General features: G+C 40.0%; 1 protein-coding gene across 2 annotated transcripts in view; it reads right to left on the minus strand.

Moving 5' to 3' along the window:
• LOC128701849 (uncharacterized) overlaps positions 1 to 21,972 on the minus strand; it is a 116,150-nt gene that overhangs the window by 49,422 nt on the left and 44,756 nt on the right. For both annotated transcript variants that reach the window (XM_070091815.1, XM_070091814.1), the window contains exons 2-3: positions 16,905 to 17,256; positions 15,532 to 15,669 (exon numbers count right to left, since the gene is read on the minus strand). In XM_070091815.1, coding sequence (XP_069947916.1) covers positions 15,532 to 15,669; positions 16,905 to 17,250 — 484 coding nt within the window. In that variant the 5' untranslated portion in view covers positions 17,251 to 17,256. The remainder of the gene's footprint in view (positions 1 to 15,531; positions 15,670 to 16,904; positions 17,257 to 21,972) is intronic.

Genomic DNA, 21,972 nt, shown 5'->3' on the forward strand with positions numbered 1-21,972 from the left:
TTTTCTAGCTGTTTTTTAGAAAGCATGCAGAAATTGCATAACTGAAACATCACACAGACTTCCAACATCCCTAAACATCATTTGAAGAAATTGAATACAATTACCTAGAAAACTCAGTCTGGCACAGAGGTCAAGAGAGAATGAAAATGAGAGAACTAGCTAACTAGCTACATTTCTCATGGGAAAGAGTTACATATGACACTAGATACATCTAATTCTGTATCAGAGTCAAAATTAGAATAGTACAGCAAAAAGGCTCTCTCCCTTCCCTCCTTTCTGGCAACCTGCCTAGCTGAAACAGCAGGTGAAATGATTACACGATACAGAAAAATGTGCCAAGATATTGAATACGAGACTGAACTAGCATTTGATATCTACTACTAGGATTACTACTGTCACCACTACCACTACTTCTGCATCTACCATGATGCCCTGGGCAGGGGCAACACTAAAGGGAAGCTTCAGAGCCCCCAATAACAGTAGTAATAATAATGCTGCTTCAAAATGTCAACCATTTTTCCTGACATGGTTTTTGAAATTATTACGACTGTGTGCCAGTCAGCCCATTCACAATATTTAGTTTAATCCTATTTACAACATGTTAATTCAACTGGTTACTAAACAACTTATTTTTGCAATGTGAACTGCAGTGGGCAGTGTATTTATTTTAGCTATCTATGAGTGTTTGACCAAAATTCTTCGTCCACATTAAAGATGCATCTTTTGCCACACGTGTCATTCCAATGTTTCAGGTTTTTACTTGCTCTGTAATTCAAACAGTTCTTTATATTTGAGCATCAAATCTCCTCATTATCTTAACCTTAAAGGTTTGAATATTTTCCCATCTTATTTCTAAAGGGAAACTGGTAAAGTGCTTAAAGTTTTTTCTTAAGGTTTACTGAATAGATAGTATGGACTTAACTGCCCTTCTCTGCACCCATCCACTTGTTATGGGCTTAATTACCCTTCTCTGCACCTCTCCACTTGATATGAGCTTAATTACCCTTCTCTGCATCCTCTCCACTTGGTATGGGCTAAATTGCCCTTCTCTGCATCCTTTCCACTATCTTCTTCATTTATGGAATTTGAGGACTAAGACAACAACATATTCAATGCGCAATTTAATAAGTGAATTAGTCGATACTGTTTCTGGTATTTTATACTCTATTTCTAGCTAGGGAACCTATATAAAAATGCATTTGGTCAGCAAGCAACAGATAAACTACAATACAATATTTAAACAAACTTCCCCTATAATGACTGCCCATTAGCCCTTTGTAATGTTTGGGTACAGGTGTTTTCTGAAGTTTTACCTATATTCTTAACTTATTACCATGCTCCCCTCCCCTCCCCGCTCTCCTTCGTTCTGTCCTTCCACCACCCACCAGTTTTTGTTTGGGTCAAAGCACAGAAATCTGTGCCTTGACCCAAGGCACTGATGTATGTACTTACCTAATTGTGGTTGCAGGGGTTGAGACTCAGCTCCTGGCCCCATCTCTTCACTGATTGCTACTTGGTCCTCTCTTTCTCTCTGCTTCCTGAGCTTTGTCATACCTTGTCTTAAAGCTTTGTATGGTTCCTGCCTCCACTACATCACTTCCTAGGCTATTCCACTTCCTGACGACTCTATGACTGAAGAAATACTTCCTAACATCCCTCTGACTCATCTGAGTCTTCAGCTTCCAATTGTGACCCCTTGTTTCTGTATCCCCTCTCTGAAACTTTCTGTTTCTGTCCACCTTGTCTATTCCATGCGTTATTTTGTACGTTATCATGTCTCCCCTGACCCTCCTGTCCTCCAGTGTCGTCAGTCTGATTTCCCTTAACCTTTCTTCGTAGGACATTCCCCCCCGAGCTCCAGAACTAGCCTTGTTGCAAACCTTTGTACTTTCTCTAATTTTTTGACGTGCTTGACCAGGTGTGGGTCTCAAACTGGTGCTGCATACTGCAGTATGGGCCTGGCATACACAGTGTACAGTGTATGTGTGTATATGCAATAAGATTACAGTAAACAGGTGATTTCACAATATGCAGAACAACCACTGTAAGAAAATAGCGAAATTCCAAGCACTTTTGTGATAATGTGAGAAATCATGAAAGCACTTGGAATTTTACTATTTTTTCAGTGGTTGTTCTGCATATATATATGTATATGTATGTATGTATGTATGTATATTTATACGTATGTATGTATATGCATATTTATACGTATGTATGTATATGCATATTTATACGTATGTATGTATATGCATATTTATACGTATGTATGTATATGCATATTTATACGTATGTATGTATATGCATATTTATACGTATGTATGTATATGTAAGTATATGTATGTATGTATGTACAGTGGTACCCTGAGTTTCGTACAGCTCCCAACTCAAACAATTATGTAAGTGTATTATCGTAAGTGCTTTTCTAAGTGCATTTTTGGGGGTCTGAAATGGACTAATCTAATTTACATTATTCCTTATAGGAACAAGTTCGTTCGGTAATGGCACTTGATCAGCCTTCTGGAATGAATTACAGGAAACTCAGGGTATCACTGTATGTATTATGTGTTGGTGGGAAACAGTCGATGTGTTAAAAAAAAAAATGTATGTACTTATACCTGGAAAGGGTTTTGGGGGTCAATGCCTCCCCGCCTCGGTCTGTGACCAGCTCTCATGGTGGATTAGGGCCTGATCAACCAGGATGTAACTGTTGGCTGCACATAAACTGATGTACAAACCACAGCCCAGCTGGTCAAATACTAACTTTAGGTGCTTTTATGTGTATGTACATGTGTATAGTAATACATATATATATATATATATATATATATATATATATATATATATATATATATATATATATATATATATATATATATACACACACACATGTATATATATATATTTTTTTTTTTTTAACAAGTCGGCCGTCTCCCACCGAGGCAGGGTGACCCAAAAAGAAAGAAAATCCCCAAAAAGAAAATACTTTCATCATCATTCAACACTTTCACCACACTCACACATTATCACTGTTTTTGCAGAGGTGCTCAGAATACAACAGTTTAGAAGCATATACGTATAAAGATACACAACATATCCCTCCAAACTGCCAATATCCCAAACCCCTCCTTTAAAGTGCAGGCATTGTACTTCCCATTTCCAGGACTCAAGTCCGACTATATGAAAATAACCGGTTTCCCTGAATCCCTTCACTAAATATTACCCTGCTCACACTCCAACAGATCGTCAGGTCCCAAGTATCATTCGTCTCCATTCACTCCTATCTAACACGCTCATCCAAGCTTGCTGGAAGTCCAAGCCCCTCGCCCACAAAACCTCCTTTACCCCCTCTTTCCAACCCTTTCGAGGACGACCCCTACCCCTCCTTCCTTCCCCTATAGATTTATATGCTTTCCATGTCATTCTACTTTGATCCATTCTCTCTAAATGACCAAACCACCTCAACAACCCCTCTTCTGCCCTCTGACTAATGCTTTTATTAACTCCACACCGTCTCCTAATTTCCACACTCCGAATTTTCTGCATAATATTTACACCACACATTGCCCTGAGACAGGACATCTCCACTGCCTCCAACCGTCTCCTCGCTGCTGCATTTACCACCCAAGCTTCACATCCATATAAAGAGTGTTGGTACTACTATACTTTCATACATTCCCTTCTTTGCCTCCATAGATAACGTTTTTTGACTCCACATATACCTCAACGCACCACTCACCTTTTTTCCCTCATCAATTCTATGATTAACCTCATCCTTCATAAATCCATCCGCCGACACGTCAACTCCCAAGTATCTGAAAACATTCACTTCTTCCATACTACTCCTCCCCAATTTGATATCCAATTTTTCTTTATCTAAATCATTTGATACCCTCATCACCTTACTCTTTTCTATGTTCACTTTCAACTTTCTACCTTTACACACACTCCCAAACTCATCCACTAACCTTTGCAATTTTTCTTTAGAATCTCCCATAAGCACAGTATCATCAGCAAAAAGTAACTGTGTCAATTCCCATTTTGAATTTGATTCCCCATAATTTAATCCCACCCCTCTCCCGAACACCCTAGCATTTAATTCTTTTACAACCCCATCTATAAATATATTAAACAACCATGGTGACATTACACATCCCTGTCTAAGACCTACTTTTACCTGGAAGTAGTCTCCCTCTCTTCTACACACCCTAACCTGAGCCTCACTATCCTTATAAAAACTCTTAACAGCATTTAGTAACTTACCACCTATTCCATATACTTGCAACATCTGCCACATTGCTTCTCTATCCACTCTATCATATGCCTTTTCTAAATCCATAAATGCAATAAAAACTTCCCTACCTTTATCTAAATACTGTTCACATATATGCTTCAATGTAAACACTTGATCTACACATCCCCTACGCACTCTGAAACCTCCTTGCTCATCCGCAATCCTACATTCTGTCTTACCTCTAATTCTTTCAATTATAACCGTACCGTATACTTTTCCTGGTATACTCAGTAAACTTATTCCTCTATAATTTTTACAATCTCTTTTGTCCCCTTTCCCTTTATATAAAGGGACTATACATGCTCTCTGCCAATCCCTAGGTACCTTCCCCTCTTTCATACATTTATTAAACAAAAGTACCAACCACTCCAACACTATATCCCCCCCTGCTTTTAACATTTCTGTCATGATCCCATCAGTTCCAGCTGCTTTACCCCCTTTCATTCTACGTAATGCCTCACGTACCTCCACCACACTTACATTCTGCTCTTCTTCACTCCTAAAAGATGGTATACCTCCCTGACCAGTGCATAAAATTACCGCCTCCCTTTCTTCATCAACATTTAAAAGTTCCTCAAAATATTCTCGCCATCTACCTAATACCTCCATCTCCCCATCTACTAACTCCCCTACTCTGTTTTTAACTGACAAATCCATACTTTCCCTAGGCTTTCTTAACTTGTTTAACTCACTCCAAAATTTTTTCTTATTTTCATTAAAATTTCTTGACAATGCCTCTCCCACTCTATCATCTGCTCTCCTTTTGCACTCTCTCACCACTCTCTTCACCTTTCTTTTACTCTCCATATACTCTGCTCTTCTTATAACACTTCTGCTTTGTAAAAACCTCTCATAAGCTACCTTTCTCTCTTTTACCACACCCTTTACTTCATCATTCCACCAGTCACTCCTCTTTCCTCCTGCCCCGACCCTCCTATATACATTATTATTTTTTATTATCACACTGGCCGATTCCCACCAAGGCAGGGTGGCCCGAAAAAGAAAAACTTTCACCATCATTCACTCCATCACTGTCTTGCCAGAAGGGTGCTTTACACTACAGTTTTTAAACTGCAACATTAACACCCCTCCTTCAGAGTGCAGGCACTGTACTTCCCATCTCCAGGACTCAAGTCCAGCCTGCCGGTTTCCCTGAACCCCTTCATAAATGTTACTTTGCTCACACTCCAACAGCACGTCAAGTATTAAAAACCATTTGTCTCCATTCACTCCTATCTAACACGCTCACGCATGCCTGCTGGAAGTCCAAGCCCCTCGCACACAAAACCTCCTTTACCCCCTCCCTCCAACCTTTCCTAGGCCGACCCCTACCCCGCCTTCCTTCCACTACAGACTGATACACTCTTGAAGTCATTCTGTTTCGCTCCATTCTCTCCACATGTCCGAACCACCTCAAAAACCCTTCCTCAGCCCTCTGGACAACAGTTTTGGTAATCCCGCACCTCTTCCTAACTTCCAAACTACGAATTCTCTGCATTATATTCACACCACACATTGCTCTCAGACATGACATCTCCACTGCCTCCAGCCTTCTCCTCACTGCAACATTCATCACCCATGCTTCACACCCATATAAGAGCGTTGGTAAAACTATACTCTCATACATTCCCCTCTTTGCCTCCAAGGACAAAGTTCTTTGCCTCCACAGACTCCTAAGTGCACCACTCACCCTTTTCCCCTCATCAATTCTATGATTCACCTCATCTTTCATAGACCCATCCACTGACATGTCCACTCCCAAATATCTGAATACATTCACCTCCTCCATACTCTCTTCCTCCAATCTGATATCCAATCTTTCATCACCTAATCTTTTTGTTATCCTCATAACCTTACTCTTTCCTGTATTAACTTTCAATTTTCTTCTTTTGCACACCCTACCAAATTCATCCACCAACCTCTGCAACTTCTCTTCAGAATCTCCCAAGAGCACAGCGTCATCAGCAAAGAGCAACTGTGACAACTCCCACTTTATGTGTGATTCCTTATCTTTTAACTCCACGCCTCTTGCCAAGACCCTCGCATTTACTTCTCTTACAACCCCATCTATAAATATATTAAACAACCACGGTGACATCACACATCCTTGTCTAAGGCCTACTTTTACTGGGAAATAATTTCCCTCTTTCCTACATACTCTAACTTGAGCCTCACTATCCTCGTAAAAACTCTTCACTGCTTTCAGTAACCTACCTCCTACACCATACACCTGCAACATCTGCCACATTGCCCCCCTATCCACCCTGTCATACGCCTTTTCCAAATCCATAAATGCCACAAAGACCTCTTTAGCCTTATCTAAATACTGTTCACTTATATGTTTCACTGTAAACACCTGGTCCACACACCCCCTACCTTTCCTAAAGCCTCCTTGTTCATCTGCTATCCTATTCTCCGTCTTACTCTTAATTCTTTCAATAACAACTCTACCATACACTTTGCCAGGTATACTCAACAGACTTATCCCCCTATAATTTTTGCACTCTCTTTTATCCCCTTTGCCTTTATACAAAGGAACTATGCATGCTCTCTGCCAATCCCTAGGTACCTTACCCTCTTCCATACATTTATTAAATAATTGCACCAACCACTCCAAAACTATATCCCCACCTGCTTTTAACATTTCTATCTTTATCCCATCAATCCTGGCTCCCTTACCCCCTTCCATTTTACCTACTGCCTCACGAACTTCCCCCACACTCACAACTGGCTCTTCCTCACTCCTACAAGATGTTATTTCTCCTTGCCCTATACACGAAATCACAGCTTCCCTATCTTCATTAACATTTAACAATTCCTCAAAATATTCCCTCCATCTTCCCAATATATATATATATATTTTTTTTTTTTTTTTTTTTTTAAACAAGTCGGTCGTCTCCCACCGAGGCAGGGTGACCCAAAAAAAGAAAGAAAATCCCCAAAAAGAAAATACTCTCATCATCATTCAACACTTAACACCCAGCATTCTCAAATCCATAAATACAAAACACCAATATGAAAAACAGTACAGAATGGGTCACATAACCAGAGACCAAACAAAACGTTACTCGTCAATCCTAACCAGCCTGATAAGAAGGGCAAAAAAATTGTATTATGAGAACAGATTATCCAACTTACGAGGTGATATAAAAAAGACCTGGAAAACACTATCTGAAATTCTGGGAACAAAAAAGATATCACGACATAGCGAAATAAAATTAGCAAAATCAGATGAACCCCAACTCCCACCAACAGAAACAGCAAACAGACTCAATGATTTCTTCTCCACTATAGGACAAAACCTTGCCCATAAAATCCCAAGCTCAGATACCCCACCAAATAACTACCTCACCGGCAACTACCCGAACACACTGTTCCTAGCTCCGACTAACCCATACGAAGTCTCCCTTATTATCAATGCACTAAAAAACAAGGCAGGAGATTTAAGTACATTACCACCCTTTATATATAAAAAAGTGTCACAAGTGCTATCTCCAATCATTGCAACACTCTTTAACAAATCCATTGAATCCTCCACCTTCCCTACAGTACTCAAAATAGCAAGGGTCACCCCGATCCACAAAGGAGGAGACCAAACAGAGTTGAATAACTATAGGCCAATATCCAACTTACACCCTCTCTCAAAAATCTTTGAAAAACTAATTCATAAACGAATCTACTCCTACCTTATCTCCCAAAACATACTCAACCCCTGCCAATTTGGATTCAGGCCTAATAAAAATACTAATGATGCTATTATACACATGCTAGAACATATATACACTGCAATAGAGAAAAAAGAAGTCCCACTGGGGATCTTCATTGACTTACGTAAAGCTTTTGATACAGTTGACCATGACTTGCTCCACGTAAAATTGTCACACTATGGTATAAGAGGGCACTCCCTCAATTACCTCAAGTCATACCTCAGCAACAGAAGCCAATATGTGTACGCAAATGGGGCAAACTCTTCTGCGCAACCAATTACAGTTGGTGTCCCACAGGGAAGTGTCCTTGGCCCTCTTCTCTTTCTCCTATACATAAATGACCTTCCAAATGCTTCGCAATTACTCAAACCCACACTATTTGCAGATGACACTACATACGTCTTCTCTCACCCGAGCCCAGTCACACTAGCCAATACTGTAAATACCGAATTACAGAAAATATCTACCTGGATGAGGACTAACAAACTTACACTAAACATTGACAAAACCTACTTCATTCAGTTTGGTAACAGAGCTACAGATGTCCCTCTTAACATAATGATAAACGGATCACCTATCACAAAGCTAACAGAGGGAAAATTCTTAGGAATCCACCTTGATAATAGACTCAAATTTCATACACATATACAACAAATTTCTAAGAAAATTTCCAAGACTGTAGGCATACTATCGAAGATACGGTACTATGTTCCACAGTCAGCCCTCCTGGCCCTATATCACTCTCTTATTTACCCCTATCTCACCTATGGAATTTGTGCATGGGGCTCAACAACAGTTAACCATCTCAGACCACTAATTACCCAACAAAAGGCTGCAGTTAGAATGATAACAAATTCTCACTACAGGCAGCACACTCCACCAATATTCAATACACTAAACCTACTCACCATACAAAACATCCATACTTATTACTGCACCTATTACATACATAGAACACTTAACTCTGATATTAACCCTCCCCTCAAACATCTCCTTGCCAACCTCAACAGAACACATGACCATAACACAAGGCACAGATCACTCTTTGATGTTCCTCGTGTTCATCTCACACTATGCAAAAACTCAATGCACATAAAAGGCCCTAAAATCTGGAATTCATTACCTGTAAATATAAAAGAAACACTACCTGTTTATAAATTCAAGTCTCTACTCAAAGATCACTTACTCACCCAAAACCAAATAAATACTGAATAACTGAACCTTATAAATTGTATATCTTAAATGTTTCTCACAATTATATCACATAAATGTTAAACCTAAAACCCAATCTAACTTTATTATTTTTTAAATACACTACCTAACAGAATCCTTCATATGACCTGTCTTTGTAATACTCACTTGTGCTTTATAGTAATCTGTTTACATTAATGTTTTATCACTGACTTCATCATTGCTTAGTTAATCTTAAGTTAATTTTAAGCCAGCCCGTAATGCTATGCATAGTATAAGTGGCTTTGGCATACTGCTCTTATCTGTATTTTTTTGTACCTCTGTATGTGTGCACAAATTTATAATAAATAAATAAATAAATAAATAAATAAATAAATAACTGCTTTTGCAGAGGTGCTCAGAATACAACAGTTTAGAAGCATATATGTATAAAGATACACAACATATCCCTCCAAACTGCCAATATCCCAAACCCCTCCTTTAAAGTGCAGGCATTGTACTTCCCATTTCCAGGACTCAAGTCCGACTATATGAAAATAACCGGTTTCCCTGAATCCCTTCACTAAATATTACTCTGCTCACACTCCAACAGATCGTCAGGTCCCAAGTATCATTCGTCTCCATTCACTCCTATCTAACACGCTCATGCACGCTTGCTGGAAGTCCAAGCCCCTCGCCCACAAAACCTCCTTTACCCCCTCTTTCCAACCCTTTCGAGGACGACCCCTACCCCTCTTTCCTTCCCCTATAGATTTATATGCTTTCCATGTCATTCTACTTTGATCCATTCTCTCTAAATGACCAAACCACCTCAACAACCCCTCTTCTGCCCTCTGACTAATGCTTTTATTAACTCCACACCTTCTCCTAATTTCCAAACTCCGAATTTTCTGCATAATATTCACACCACACATTGCCCTTAAACAGGACATCTCCACTGCCTCCAACCGTCTCCTCGCTGCTGCATTTACCAACCAGCTTCACATCCATATAAGAGTGTTGGTACTACTATACTTTCATACATTCCCTTCTTTGCCTCCATAGATAACGTTTTTTGACTCCACATATACCTCAACGCACCACTCACCTTTTTTCCCTCATCAATTCTATGATTAACCTCATCCTTCATAAATCCATCTGCCGACACGTTAACTCCCAAGTATCTGAAAACATTCACTTCTTCCATACTCCTCCTCCCCAATTTGATATCCAATTTTTCTTTATCTAAATCATTTGATACCCTCATCACCTTACTCTTTTCTATGTTCACTTTCAACTTTCTACCTTTACACACATTCTCAAACTCATCCACTAACCTTTGCAATTTTTCTTTAGAATCTCCCATAAGCACAGTATCATCTGCAAAAAGTAACTGTGTCAATTCCCATTTTGAATTTGATTCCCCATAATTTAATCCCACCCCTCTCCCGAACACCCTAGCATTTACTTCTTTTACAACACCATCTATAAATATATTAAACAACAATGGTGACATTACACATCCCTGTCTAAGACCTACTTTTACCGGGAAGTATTCTCCCTCTCTTCTACACACCCTAACCTGAGCCTCACTATCCTCATAAAAGCTCTTTACAGCATTTAGTAACTTACCACCTATTCAATAAACTTGCAACATCTGCCACATTGCTCCTCTATCCACTCTATCATATGCCTTTTCTAAATCCATAAATGAAATAAAAACTTCCCTACCTTTATCTAAATACTGTTCACATATATGCTTCAATGTAAACACTTGATCTACACATCCCCTACCCACTCTGAAGCCTCCTTGCTCATCCGCAATTCTACATTCTGTCTTACCTCTAATTCTTTCAATTATAATTTTTTTTTTTTTTTTTTTTATTATCACACCGGCCGATTCCCACCAAGGCAGGGTGGCCCGAAAAAGAAAAACTTTCACCATCATTCACTCCATCACTGTCTTGCCAGAAGGGTGCTTTACACTACAGTTTTTAAACTGCAACATTAACACCCCTCCTTCAGAGTGCAGGCACTGTACTTCCCATCTCCAGGACTCAAGTCCGGCCTGCCGGTTTCCCTGAATCCCTTCATAAATGTTACTTTGCTCACACTCCAACAGCACGTCAAGTATTAAAAACCATTTGTCTCCATTCACTCCTATCAAACACGCTCACGCATGCCTGCTGGAAGTCCAAGCCCCTCGCACACAAAACCTCCTTTACCCCCTCCCTCCAACCCTTCCTAGGCCGACCCCTACCCGGCCTTCCTTCCACTACAGACTGATACACTCTTGAAGTCATTCTGTTTCGCTCCATTCTCTCTACATGTCCGAACCACCTCAACAACCCTTCCTCAGCCCTCTGGACAACAGTTTTGGTAATCCCGCACCTCCTCCTAACTTCCAAACTACGAATTCTCTGCATTATATTCACACCACACATTGCCCTCAGACATGACATCTCCACTGCCTCCAGCCTTCTCCTCGCTGCAACATTCATCACCCACGCTTCACACCCATATAAGAGCGTTGGTAAAACTATACTCTCATACATTCCCCTCTTTGCCTCCAAGGACAAAGTTCTTTGTCTCCACAGACTCCTAAGTGCACCACTCACTCTTTTTCCCTCATCAATTCTATGATTCACCTCATCTTTCATAGACCCATCCGCTGACACGTCCACTCCCAAATATCTGAATACGTTCACCTCCTCCATACTCTCTCCCTCCAATCTGATATTCAATCTTTCATCACCTAATCTTTTTGTTATCCTCATAACCTTACTCTTTCCTGTATTCACCTTTAATTTTCTTCTTTTGCACACCCTACCAAATTCATCCACCAATCTCTGCAACTTCTCTTCAGAATCTCCCAAGAGCACAGTGTCATCGGCAAAGAGCAGCTGTGACAACTCCCACTTTGTGTGTGATTCTTTATCTTTTAACTCCACGCCTCTTGCCAAGACCCTCGCATTTACTTCTCTTACAACCCCATCTATAAATATATTAAACAACCACGGTGACATCACACATCCTTGTCTAAGGCCTACTTTTACTGGGAAAAAATTTCCCTCTTTCCTACATACTCTAACTTGAGCCTCACTATCCTCGTAAAAACTCTTCACTGCTTTCAGTAACCTACCTCCTACACCATACACTTGCAACATCTGCCACATTGCCCCCCTATCCACCCTGTCATACGCCTTTTCCAAATCCATAAATGCCACAAAGACCTCTTTAGCCTTATCTAAATACTGTTCACTTATATGTTTCACTGTAAACACCTGGTCCACACACCCCCTACCTTTCCTAAAGCCTCCTTGTTCATCTGCTATCCTATTCTCCGTCTTACTCTTAATTCTTTCAATTATAACTCTACCATACACTTTACCAGGTACACTCAACAGACTTATCCCCCTATAATTTTTGCACTCTCTTTTATCCCCTTTGCCTTTATACAAAGGAACTATGCATGCTCTCTGCCAATCCCTAGGTACCTTACCCTCTTCCATACATTTATTAAATAATTGCACCAAACACTCCAAAACTATATCCCCACATGCTTTTAACATTTCTATCTTTATCACATCAATCCCGGCTGCCTTACCCACTTTCATTTTACCTCCTGCCTCACGAACTTCCCCCACACTCACAACTGGCTCTTCCTCACTCCTACAAGATGTTATTCCTCCTTGCCCTATACACGAAATCACAGCTTCCCTATCTTCATCAACATTTAACAATTCCTCAAAATATTCCTTCCATCTTCCCAATACCTCTACCTCTCCATTTAATAACTCTCCTCTCCTATTTTTAACTGACAAATCCATTTGTTCTCTAGGCTTTCTTAACTTGTTAATCTCACTCCAAAACTTTTTCTTATTTTCAACAAAATTTGTTGATAACATCTCACCCACTCTCTCATTTGCTCTCTTTTTACATTGCTTCACCACTCTCTTAACTTCTCTCTTTTTCTCCATATACTCTTCCCTCCTTGCATCACTTCTACTTTGTAAAAACTTCTCATATGCTAACTTTTTCTCCCTTACTACTCTCTTTACATCATCATTCCACCAATCGCTCCTCTTCCCTCCTGCACCCACTTTCCTGTAACCACAAACTTCTGCTGAACACTCTAACACTACATTTTTAAACCTACCCCATACCTCTTCGACCCCATTGCCTATGCTCTCATTAGCCCATCTATCCTCCAATAGCTGTTTATATCTTACCCTAAGTGCCTCCTCTTTTAGTTTATAAACCTTCACCTCTCTCTTCCCTGATGCTTCTATTCTCCTTGTATCCCATCTACCTTTTACTCTCAGTGTAGCTACAACTAGAAAGTGATCTGATATATCTGTGGCCCCTCTATAAACATGTACATCCTGAAGTCTACTCAACAGTCTTTTATCTACCAATACATAATCCAACAAACTACTGTCATTTCGCCCTACATCATATCGTGTATACTTATTTATCCTCTTTTTCTTAAAATATGTATTACCTATAACTAAACCCCTTTCTATACAAAGTTCAATCAAAGGGCTCCCATTATCATTTACACCTGGCACCCCAAACTTACCTACCACACCCTCTCTAAAAGTTTCTCCTACTTTAGCATTCAAGTCCCCTACCACAATTACTCTCTCACTTGGTTCAAAGGCTCCTATACATTCACTTAACATCTCCCAAAATCTCTCTCTCTCCTCTGCATTCCTCTCTTCTCCAGGTGCATACACGCTTATTATGACCCACTTCTCGCATCCAACCTTTACTTTAATCCACATAATTCTTGAATTTACACATTCATATTCTCTTTTCTCCTTCCATAACTGATCATTTAACATTACTGCTACCCCTTCCTTTGCTCTAACTCTCTCAGATACTCCAGATTTAATCCCATTTATTTCCCCCCACTGAAACTCTCCTACCCCCTTCAGCTTTGTTTCGCTTAGGGCCAGGACATCCAACTTCTTTTCATTCATAACATCAGCAATCATCTGTTTCTTGTCATCCGCACTACATCCACGCACATTTAAGCAACCCAGTTTTATAAAGTTTTTCTTCTTCTCTTTTTTAGTAATTGTATACAGGAGAAGGGGTTACTAGCCCATTGCTCCCGGCATTTTAGTCGCCTCATACGACACGCATGGCTTACGGAGGAAAGATTCTTTTCCACTTCCCCATGGACAATAGAAGAAATAAAAAAGAACAAGAGCTATTTAGAAAAAGGAGAAAAACCTAGATGTATGTATATATATATATGCATGTGCGTGTCTGTGAAGTGTGACCAAAGTGTAAGTAGGAGTAGCAAGATATCCCTGTTATCTTAGCGTGTTTATGAGACAGAAAAAGAAACCAGCAATCCTACCATCATGCAAAACAGTTACAGGTTTTTGTTTCACAGTCATCTGGCAGGACGGTAGTACTTCCCTGGGTGGTTGCTGTCTACCAACCTACAACCTTTCCTGGTATACTCAGTAAACTTATTCCTCTATAATTTTTACAATCTCTTTTGTCCCCTTTCCCTTTATATAAAGGGACTATACATGCTCTCTGCCAATCCCTAGGTACCTTCCCCTCTTTCATACATTTATTAAACAAAGTACCAACCACTCCAACACTATATCCCCCCCTGCTTTTAACATTTCTGTCATGATCCCATCAGTTCCAGCTGCTTTACCCCCTTTCATTCTACGTAATGCCTCACGTACCTCCACCACACTTACATTTCGCTCTTCTTCACTCCTAAAAGATGGTATACCTCCCTGGCCAGTGCATGAAATTACCGCCTCCCTTTCTTCCTCAACATTTAAAAGTTCCTCAAAATATTCTCGCCATCTACCTAATACCTCCCTCTCCCCATCTACTAACTCCCCTACTCTGTTTTTAATGGACAAATCCATACTTTCCCTAGGCTTTCTTAACTTGTTTAACTCACTCCAAATTTTTTTCTTGTTTTCATTAAAATTTCTTGACAGTGCCTCTCCCACTCTTTCATCTGCTCTCCTTTTGCACTCTCTCACCACTCTCTTCACCTTTCTTTTACTCTCCATATACTCTGCTCTTCTTATAACACTTCTGCTTTGTAAAAACCTCTCGTAAGCTACCTTTTTCTCTTTTATCACACCCTTTACTTCATCATTCCACCAATCACTCCTCTTTCCTCCTGCCCCCACCCTCCTATAACCACAAACTTCTGCCCCACATTCTAATACTGAATTTTTAAACTATTCCAACCAATACCAATACCACCTGAAAAGAACGATTTTATAATTTATATTTAAAAAATCTATGCACTAGAAAGGTATTACAAGTACAAGTAGAGTATGTAAGTGAAGACTAAGGAATGCTGCTACATACCTGATACATAACTGGGAGTGAGGAAGTTTTGCCTGCCAGGATGAACGTCTCCAATTACTTCATCTGACTCCACAAAACAAACACCATTACACCTCTCTCTACCAGTCTTCAAGGCAAGAGGACTTGTTGGAAATTCCACTAAAAAATAAATATAATAGTTTTACTAAGTTTTGAGGATACAGAGCATGTCTACATATTAAAGACAGACGAAAAAAAAAATAGACTGAGGAACAGAGTAGCACATTTATGGGGAAGTGTTAAACATATAGGAATCATGTAGTGCCTAGGGAAAGGGAGGTAATCAGGTTTGATCCAAAGGGAGGGACACTCCAATTCCTTGAATCAAGTCCTTCACTAGCATCATGGCACCTTCTTGACAGGTAGGGTTCATAGAGCTCTAGACTGTCGTTACCCTTCAGCCCAACTTTAAAAACGTTTGAATATTGGTTATGCAGTGGAACCTCAGTATGCTACCTTAATTCATTCCAGATGGGTGTTCGAGTGTCGAACAAGTTCTTCCCAACTAATTTTCTGTTTGGATGGCTGTTATCACTAATCTTCATAGGCCCCATGGTGACTATTTACACAATAATAATAATAAAAAAAAAAAAAAGCAAAGAAACACGAAATAGTTTACAGCAAAGTTCTGGCAGGTCATATTTCTTTGGTCGAGTGCTGAGCTTTGTTCAAGTAGGGAGCTAGTTGTATACCAAGGTTCCACTGTATATCTGCACCACTTTAGTCTTTTGGTTACATATCTGTACTACTTCAGGCTTAACTCCCACATTAATAAATATTCAGAATTATACCTATACTGTCATTACATCATGTCCAAAATACTGTGCATATTGATGTATGTATGTACTTCATCTAAGATACTGTACCTTCATTAAACTTTATTTTGCTTAGAATCATAGTGTTGTACCGAGCAGGTTATGAATTCTTCAATGAACACATTTATTGATATTACGGCTATTTCTGTTAAGACCAAGATACTGACAGGAGAAAAGTCAAGAAATATAAGTAGATTCGAAAATTTTCATTAATAAGGCATGCTCAGAATGTTCCTTCTTCAATGGCATAAAATGTCTGAAATAATCCTGGAAATAACAATGCATAGCCTAAACATTTAGCTGTACTGAGTAACTACTATACATGTTAGAAAAAAAGATGAATCAAATGATCAACATTAACTGATATTGAAGAATCCAAATCTAACCATTTGACAGGATTAAATATGTAAACCTAAGTTCCACTTTCTTCATATTATAAATGTTTTTCAAGATTCGCTGAATACAAGGGGTACTAGATTAGTAATACATGTTATTAGATCTGCTTCAATTTAAAGACGGTGGAAGAACTGGCATGTTCACCTGTTTCAGTGGTGTAGTCCTCAGGAGCTGGCAATGCAAGGTCAGGCGTGTCTATACCAGATGAAGGAGGCCTGGAACATACATCTGCTATCAGATCTAGGTCAGTGGCAGCCAGAGACAACTGTGACGAGGGCGGTCTAGAGGAACCCGAGGAGTAGGCCGAGGAGGCAGCCAGATCAGGATCACTGGTGGTCAGGTCACTGGGGGCCAGGGAGACCTGAGAGACAGCAGCACTCAGTGGTGGGCTGGGGGAACCCTTCATCTCTCTGCTTGTTGATATCATCAGCTCATCATTTACCAACTCTCTGCCTCCACCCACAATAGCCTCACCATTCTCCCCACGCATCACAACCTGAAGAGCAACAATTTAGATGAAAAGTACCTTTAAAACTGCAAAGCCTGAAAGCAGATGTCAGCAAAATGAATTCAGTCAGTTCCTCACTTTCGTGGGATACAGACACAATTGTCCAGTAAATATAAAAGAGCTGGATATAATGAAGTTAAAGATTTAAAAAAATATTGAAACTAACCTATTGTTTCACACTACTTTCCACACAGGCTAATTGGAGAAAGCTCTCATTCAATCATCCTAGACTTCTCCAGGTAGCCTTTTGGACTATACATAATGTACTGTACTCACCCTTTCCTGCTCTTGCCCTCTCAAATGTAGATATAAAAATTCTATGCAAAATAAGTAATCAAGATGACTAGGCCCCTACAAGAAATATCTAAAATGACCAACTGGACTGAAAAATGGATGGCAATTTAATGTCTTCATGTCTTGTGATAATGTAATAGATAGTAAAATCTTACAGACTATGAGATTTGATAAAAATTACTACATAAACAAGAATGTGACTAGATCAAATAAAAGTATTTCTAAGAAACCTGGTAAATTTCAAAAGTTTTCAAATACGTACACTTTGGTATATCATGGAAAATCTTAATAATTGTACACAATTTACGACAAAATCTTGTCTAAGAGGATCTTGATTCAACAAATTGGCATAACCTCCCCTTCCTTGGCTCAAACCTGATTAACTCCCATTTTTCATGAACTGTAACCCTGAGGTTCAGCACTTCCCCATGAATATAATAATTTTCTTTGAGGGATAAGTTAGTTGTCCTCAAGTCCAATCAGATTCTCTCTCGAGCAGAGTAAACGTTGAATCCTACATTATACACATTTTTTTTATTTTTTTTTTATTATCACACTGGCCGATTCCCACCAAGGCAGGGTGGCCCGAAAAAGAAAAACTTTCACCATCATTCACTCCATCACTGTCTTGCCAGAAGGGTGCTTTACACTACAGTTTTTAAACTGCAACATTAACACCCCTCCTTCAGAGTGCAGGCACTGTACTTCCCATCTCCAGGACTCAAGTCCGGCCTGCCGGTTTCCCTGAATCCCTTCATAAATGTTACTTTGCTCACACTCCAACAGCACGTCAAGTATTAAAAACCATTTGTCTCCATTCACTCCTATCAAACACGCTCACGCATGCCTGCTGGAAGTCCAAGCCCCTCGCACACAAAACCTCCTTTACCCCCTCCCTCCAACCCTTCCTAGGCCGACCCCTACCCCGCCTTCCTTCCACTACAGACTGATACACTCTTGAAGTCATTCTGTTTCGCTCCATTCTCTCTACATGTCCGAACCACCTCAACAACCCTTCCTCAGCCCTCTGGACAACAGTTTTGGTAATCCCGCACCTCCTCCTAACTTCCAAACTACGAATTCTCTGCATTATATTCACACCACACATTGCCCTCAGGCATGACATCTCCACTGCCTCCAGCCTTCTCCTCGCTGCAACATTCATCACCCACGCTTCACACCCATATAAGAGCGTTGGTAAAACTATACTCTCATACATTCCCCTCTTTGCCTCCAAGGACAAAGTTCTTTGTCTCCACAGACTCCTAAGTGCACCACTCACTCTTTTTCCCTCATCAATTCTATGATTCACCTCATCTTTCATAGACCCATCCGCTGACACGTCCACTCCCAAATATCTGAATACGTTCACCTCCTCCATACTCTCTCCCTCCAATCTGATATTCAATCTTTCATCACCTAATCTTTTTGTTATCCTCATAACCTTACTCTTTCCTGTATTCACCTTTAATTTTCTTCTTTTGCACACCCTACCAAATTCATCCACCAATCTCTGCAACTTCTCTTCAGAATCTCCCAAGAGCACAGTGTCATCAGCAAAGAGCAGCTGTGACAACTCCCACTTTGTGTGTGATTCTTTATCTTTTAACTCCACGCCTCTTGCCAAGACCCTCGCATTTACTTCTCTTACAACCCCATCTATAAATATATTAAACAACCACGGTGACATCACACATCCTTGTCTAAGGCCTACTTTTACTGGGAAAAAATTTCCCTCTTTCCTACATACTCTAACTTGAGCCTCACTATCCTCGTAAAAACTCTTCACTGCTTTCAGTAACCTACCTCCTACACCATACACTTGCAACATCTGCCACATTGCCCCCCTATCCACCCTGTCATACGCCTTTTCCAAATCCATAAATGCCACAAAGACCTCTTTAGCCTTATCTAAATACTGTTCACTTATATGTTTCACTGTAAACACCTGGTCCACACACCCCCTACCTTTCCGAAAGCCTCCTTGTTCATCTGCTATCCTATTCTCCGTCTTACTCTTAATTCTTTCAATTATAACTCTACCATACACTTTACCAGGTACACTCAACAGACTTATCCCCCTATAATTTTTGCACTCTCTTTTATCCCCTTTGCCTTTATACAAAGGAACTATGCATGCTCTCTGCCAATCCCTAGGTACCTTACCCTCTTCCATACATTTATTAAATAATTGCACCAACCACTCCAAAACTATATCCCCACCTGCTTTTAACATTTCTATCTTTATCCCATCAATCCCGGCTGCCTTACCCCCTTTCATTTTACCTACTGCCTCACGAACTTCCCCCACACTCACAACTGGCTCTTCCTCACTCCTACAAGATGTTATTCCTCCTTGCCCTATACACGAAATCACAGCTTCCCTATCTTCATCAACATTTAACAATTCCTCAAAATATTCCCTCCATCTTCCCAATACCTCTAACTCTCCATTTAATAACTCTCCTCTCCTATTTTTAACTGACAAATCCATTTGTTCTCTAGGCTTTCTTAACTTGTTAATCTCACTCCAAAACTTTTTCTTATTTTCAACAAAATTTGTTGATAACATCTCACCCACTCTCTCATTTGCTCTCTTTTTACATTGCTTCACCACTCTCTTAACTTCTCTCTTTTTCTCCATATACTCTTCCCTCCTTGCATCACGTCTACTTTGTAAAAACTTCTCATATGCTAACTTTTTCTCCCTTACTACTCTCTTTACATCATCATTCCACCAATCGCTCCTCTTCCCTCCTGCACCCACTTTCCTGTAACCACAAACTTCAAATTTTTTATGTTAAGTTTATTTCTGCATATCTGCTTTTGTGAAAATAAATAGTATGGTGATACCACCATGTGGAAAAAGACGTATGAGTACAGTTCAGGAAATTTATTAAAGGAAACGTTTTGTTTAATAAATGTCCTGAACTATACACAAGTCTTTTTCCCACATCTGCTTTAGTTTTATCAAAATTACCTCCACTTCCAGTCCCCAGTACAGTGGACCCCCGGTTAACGATATTTTTTCACTCCAGAAGTATGTTCAGGTGCCAGTACTGACCGAATTTGTTCCCATAAGAAATATTGTGAAGTAGATTAGTCCATTTCAGACCCCCAAACATACACGTACAAACGCACTTACATAAATACACTTACATAATTGGTCGCATTCGGAGGTAATCGTTATGCGGGGGTCCACTGTATATAATCTCTATAGAACTATATATAAAAAAAAAAAAGTTCACGAAACTTCCTGCAAAAAAAAAAAAAAAAAAAAAAAATATTCAGGTGTTACACACGTCTTATTCATGCGTAACATGAAGGATGATAATTAAGACATGTGCAACAGTTAGGCATCTTTATTCCAAAACGGTAAGCCTACACAGTAGGCTTCTTCAGTCGCACATATAGGAGACAGCAAAACCAGTAGATGTACAGACGTAATCAGTCCATTACCCTCGAAGATGTAGTTTTGAGGTGGTCAGTCAGGAAGTTTCCCTGACGAATAAAGAGAAGCAAGGCATATGATGAAGGCCAACCCGACCAGGAAGGGCTTACCTAAAGAACAAAAAAATGATCCTTTGGGGAAAGTGAGTCTATCAAGATTGGCGAGCCACCAACCTCAATGGGCAGCCGATCCTCTTAATAGGCAGTATTTCGCTGTTGCTAAGAAAGTTAAATGGGTGAATTTAAACTGACTTCTGACATCCTTCTACAGAGTTTGGTGGGTCCCCGTTTTCGGTTTTCTGTTCGGGCGTCATTTTTTTTTTTTTATCGCCTTTATCTTGTATTTCATGTTGCCGTGGTATATATAATTGGTGAAAGTTAATGGATAAGAGGACAATCTAACTTAAGATGTAATAAACCAGCCTATACTATATAGGTACATATTAGGTTTGTCAGGAAACAACAGGACAAGTGTTTCCTGACATGGGTCTTAATTCGCAGCTGGAGCTTTTGGTCATCTGACAGAGGCCTTACGCTAGCTTACCGGTCCACCCCTTTAAAAATTATGGTTATGATTATAACCAATTTTCAGTAATACTTGATGGGAGGAGAATGAGGCTTGGAACTGTACCGCCACTTCGGGAAAGGATGGCACAGGCTGAAGAGCCAGCTGGGGCGAGAGACAGGCAAAGGATAAGGGGACAGCCTGAGATCGCGTCCTTATCACTTTTAGCACTCTGGTGTGACTAGTTAATGATCAAAGTCGGACCGAAACATCGTCATAATTTTCAGTGTGGGTTATTTGTACACTTGTAGTACTAGTTAATCTTCACGTATTTCTATTATATTTACGGGGAAGCTTTAAATAAGTAGGGGTTATACTGCATCATGGAAATGAGAGGCAATCGTACTTTGATCCGTGGAAAGGGAGAGCCCACCTGAGCCCCGACTCCCCCTCCC

This window comes from Cherax quadricarinatus, chromosome 37 (genome assembly GCF_038502225.1).
Source record: "Cherax quadricarinatus isolate ZL_2023a chromosome 37, ASM3850222v1, whole genome shotgun sequence".
NCBI lineage: Eukaryota > Metazoa > Arthropoda > Malacostraca > Decapoda > Parastacidae > Cherax > Cherax quadricarinatus.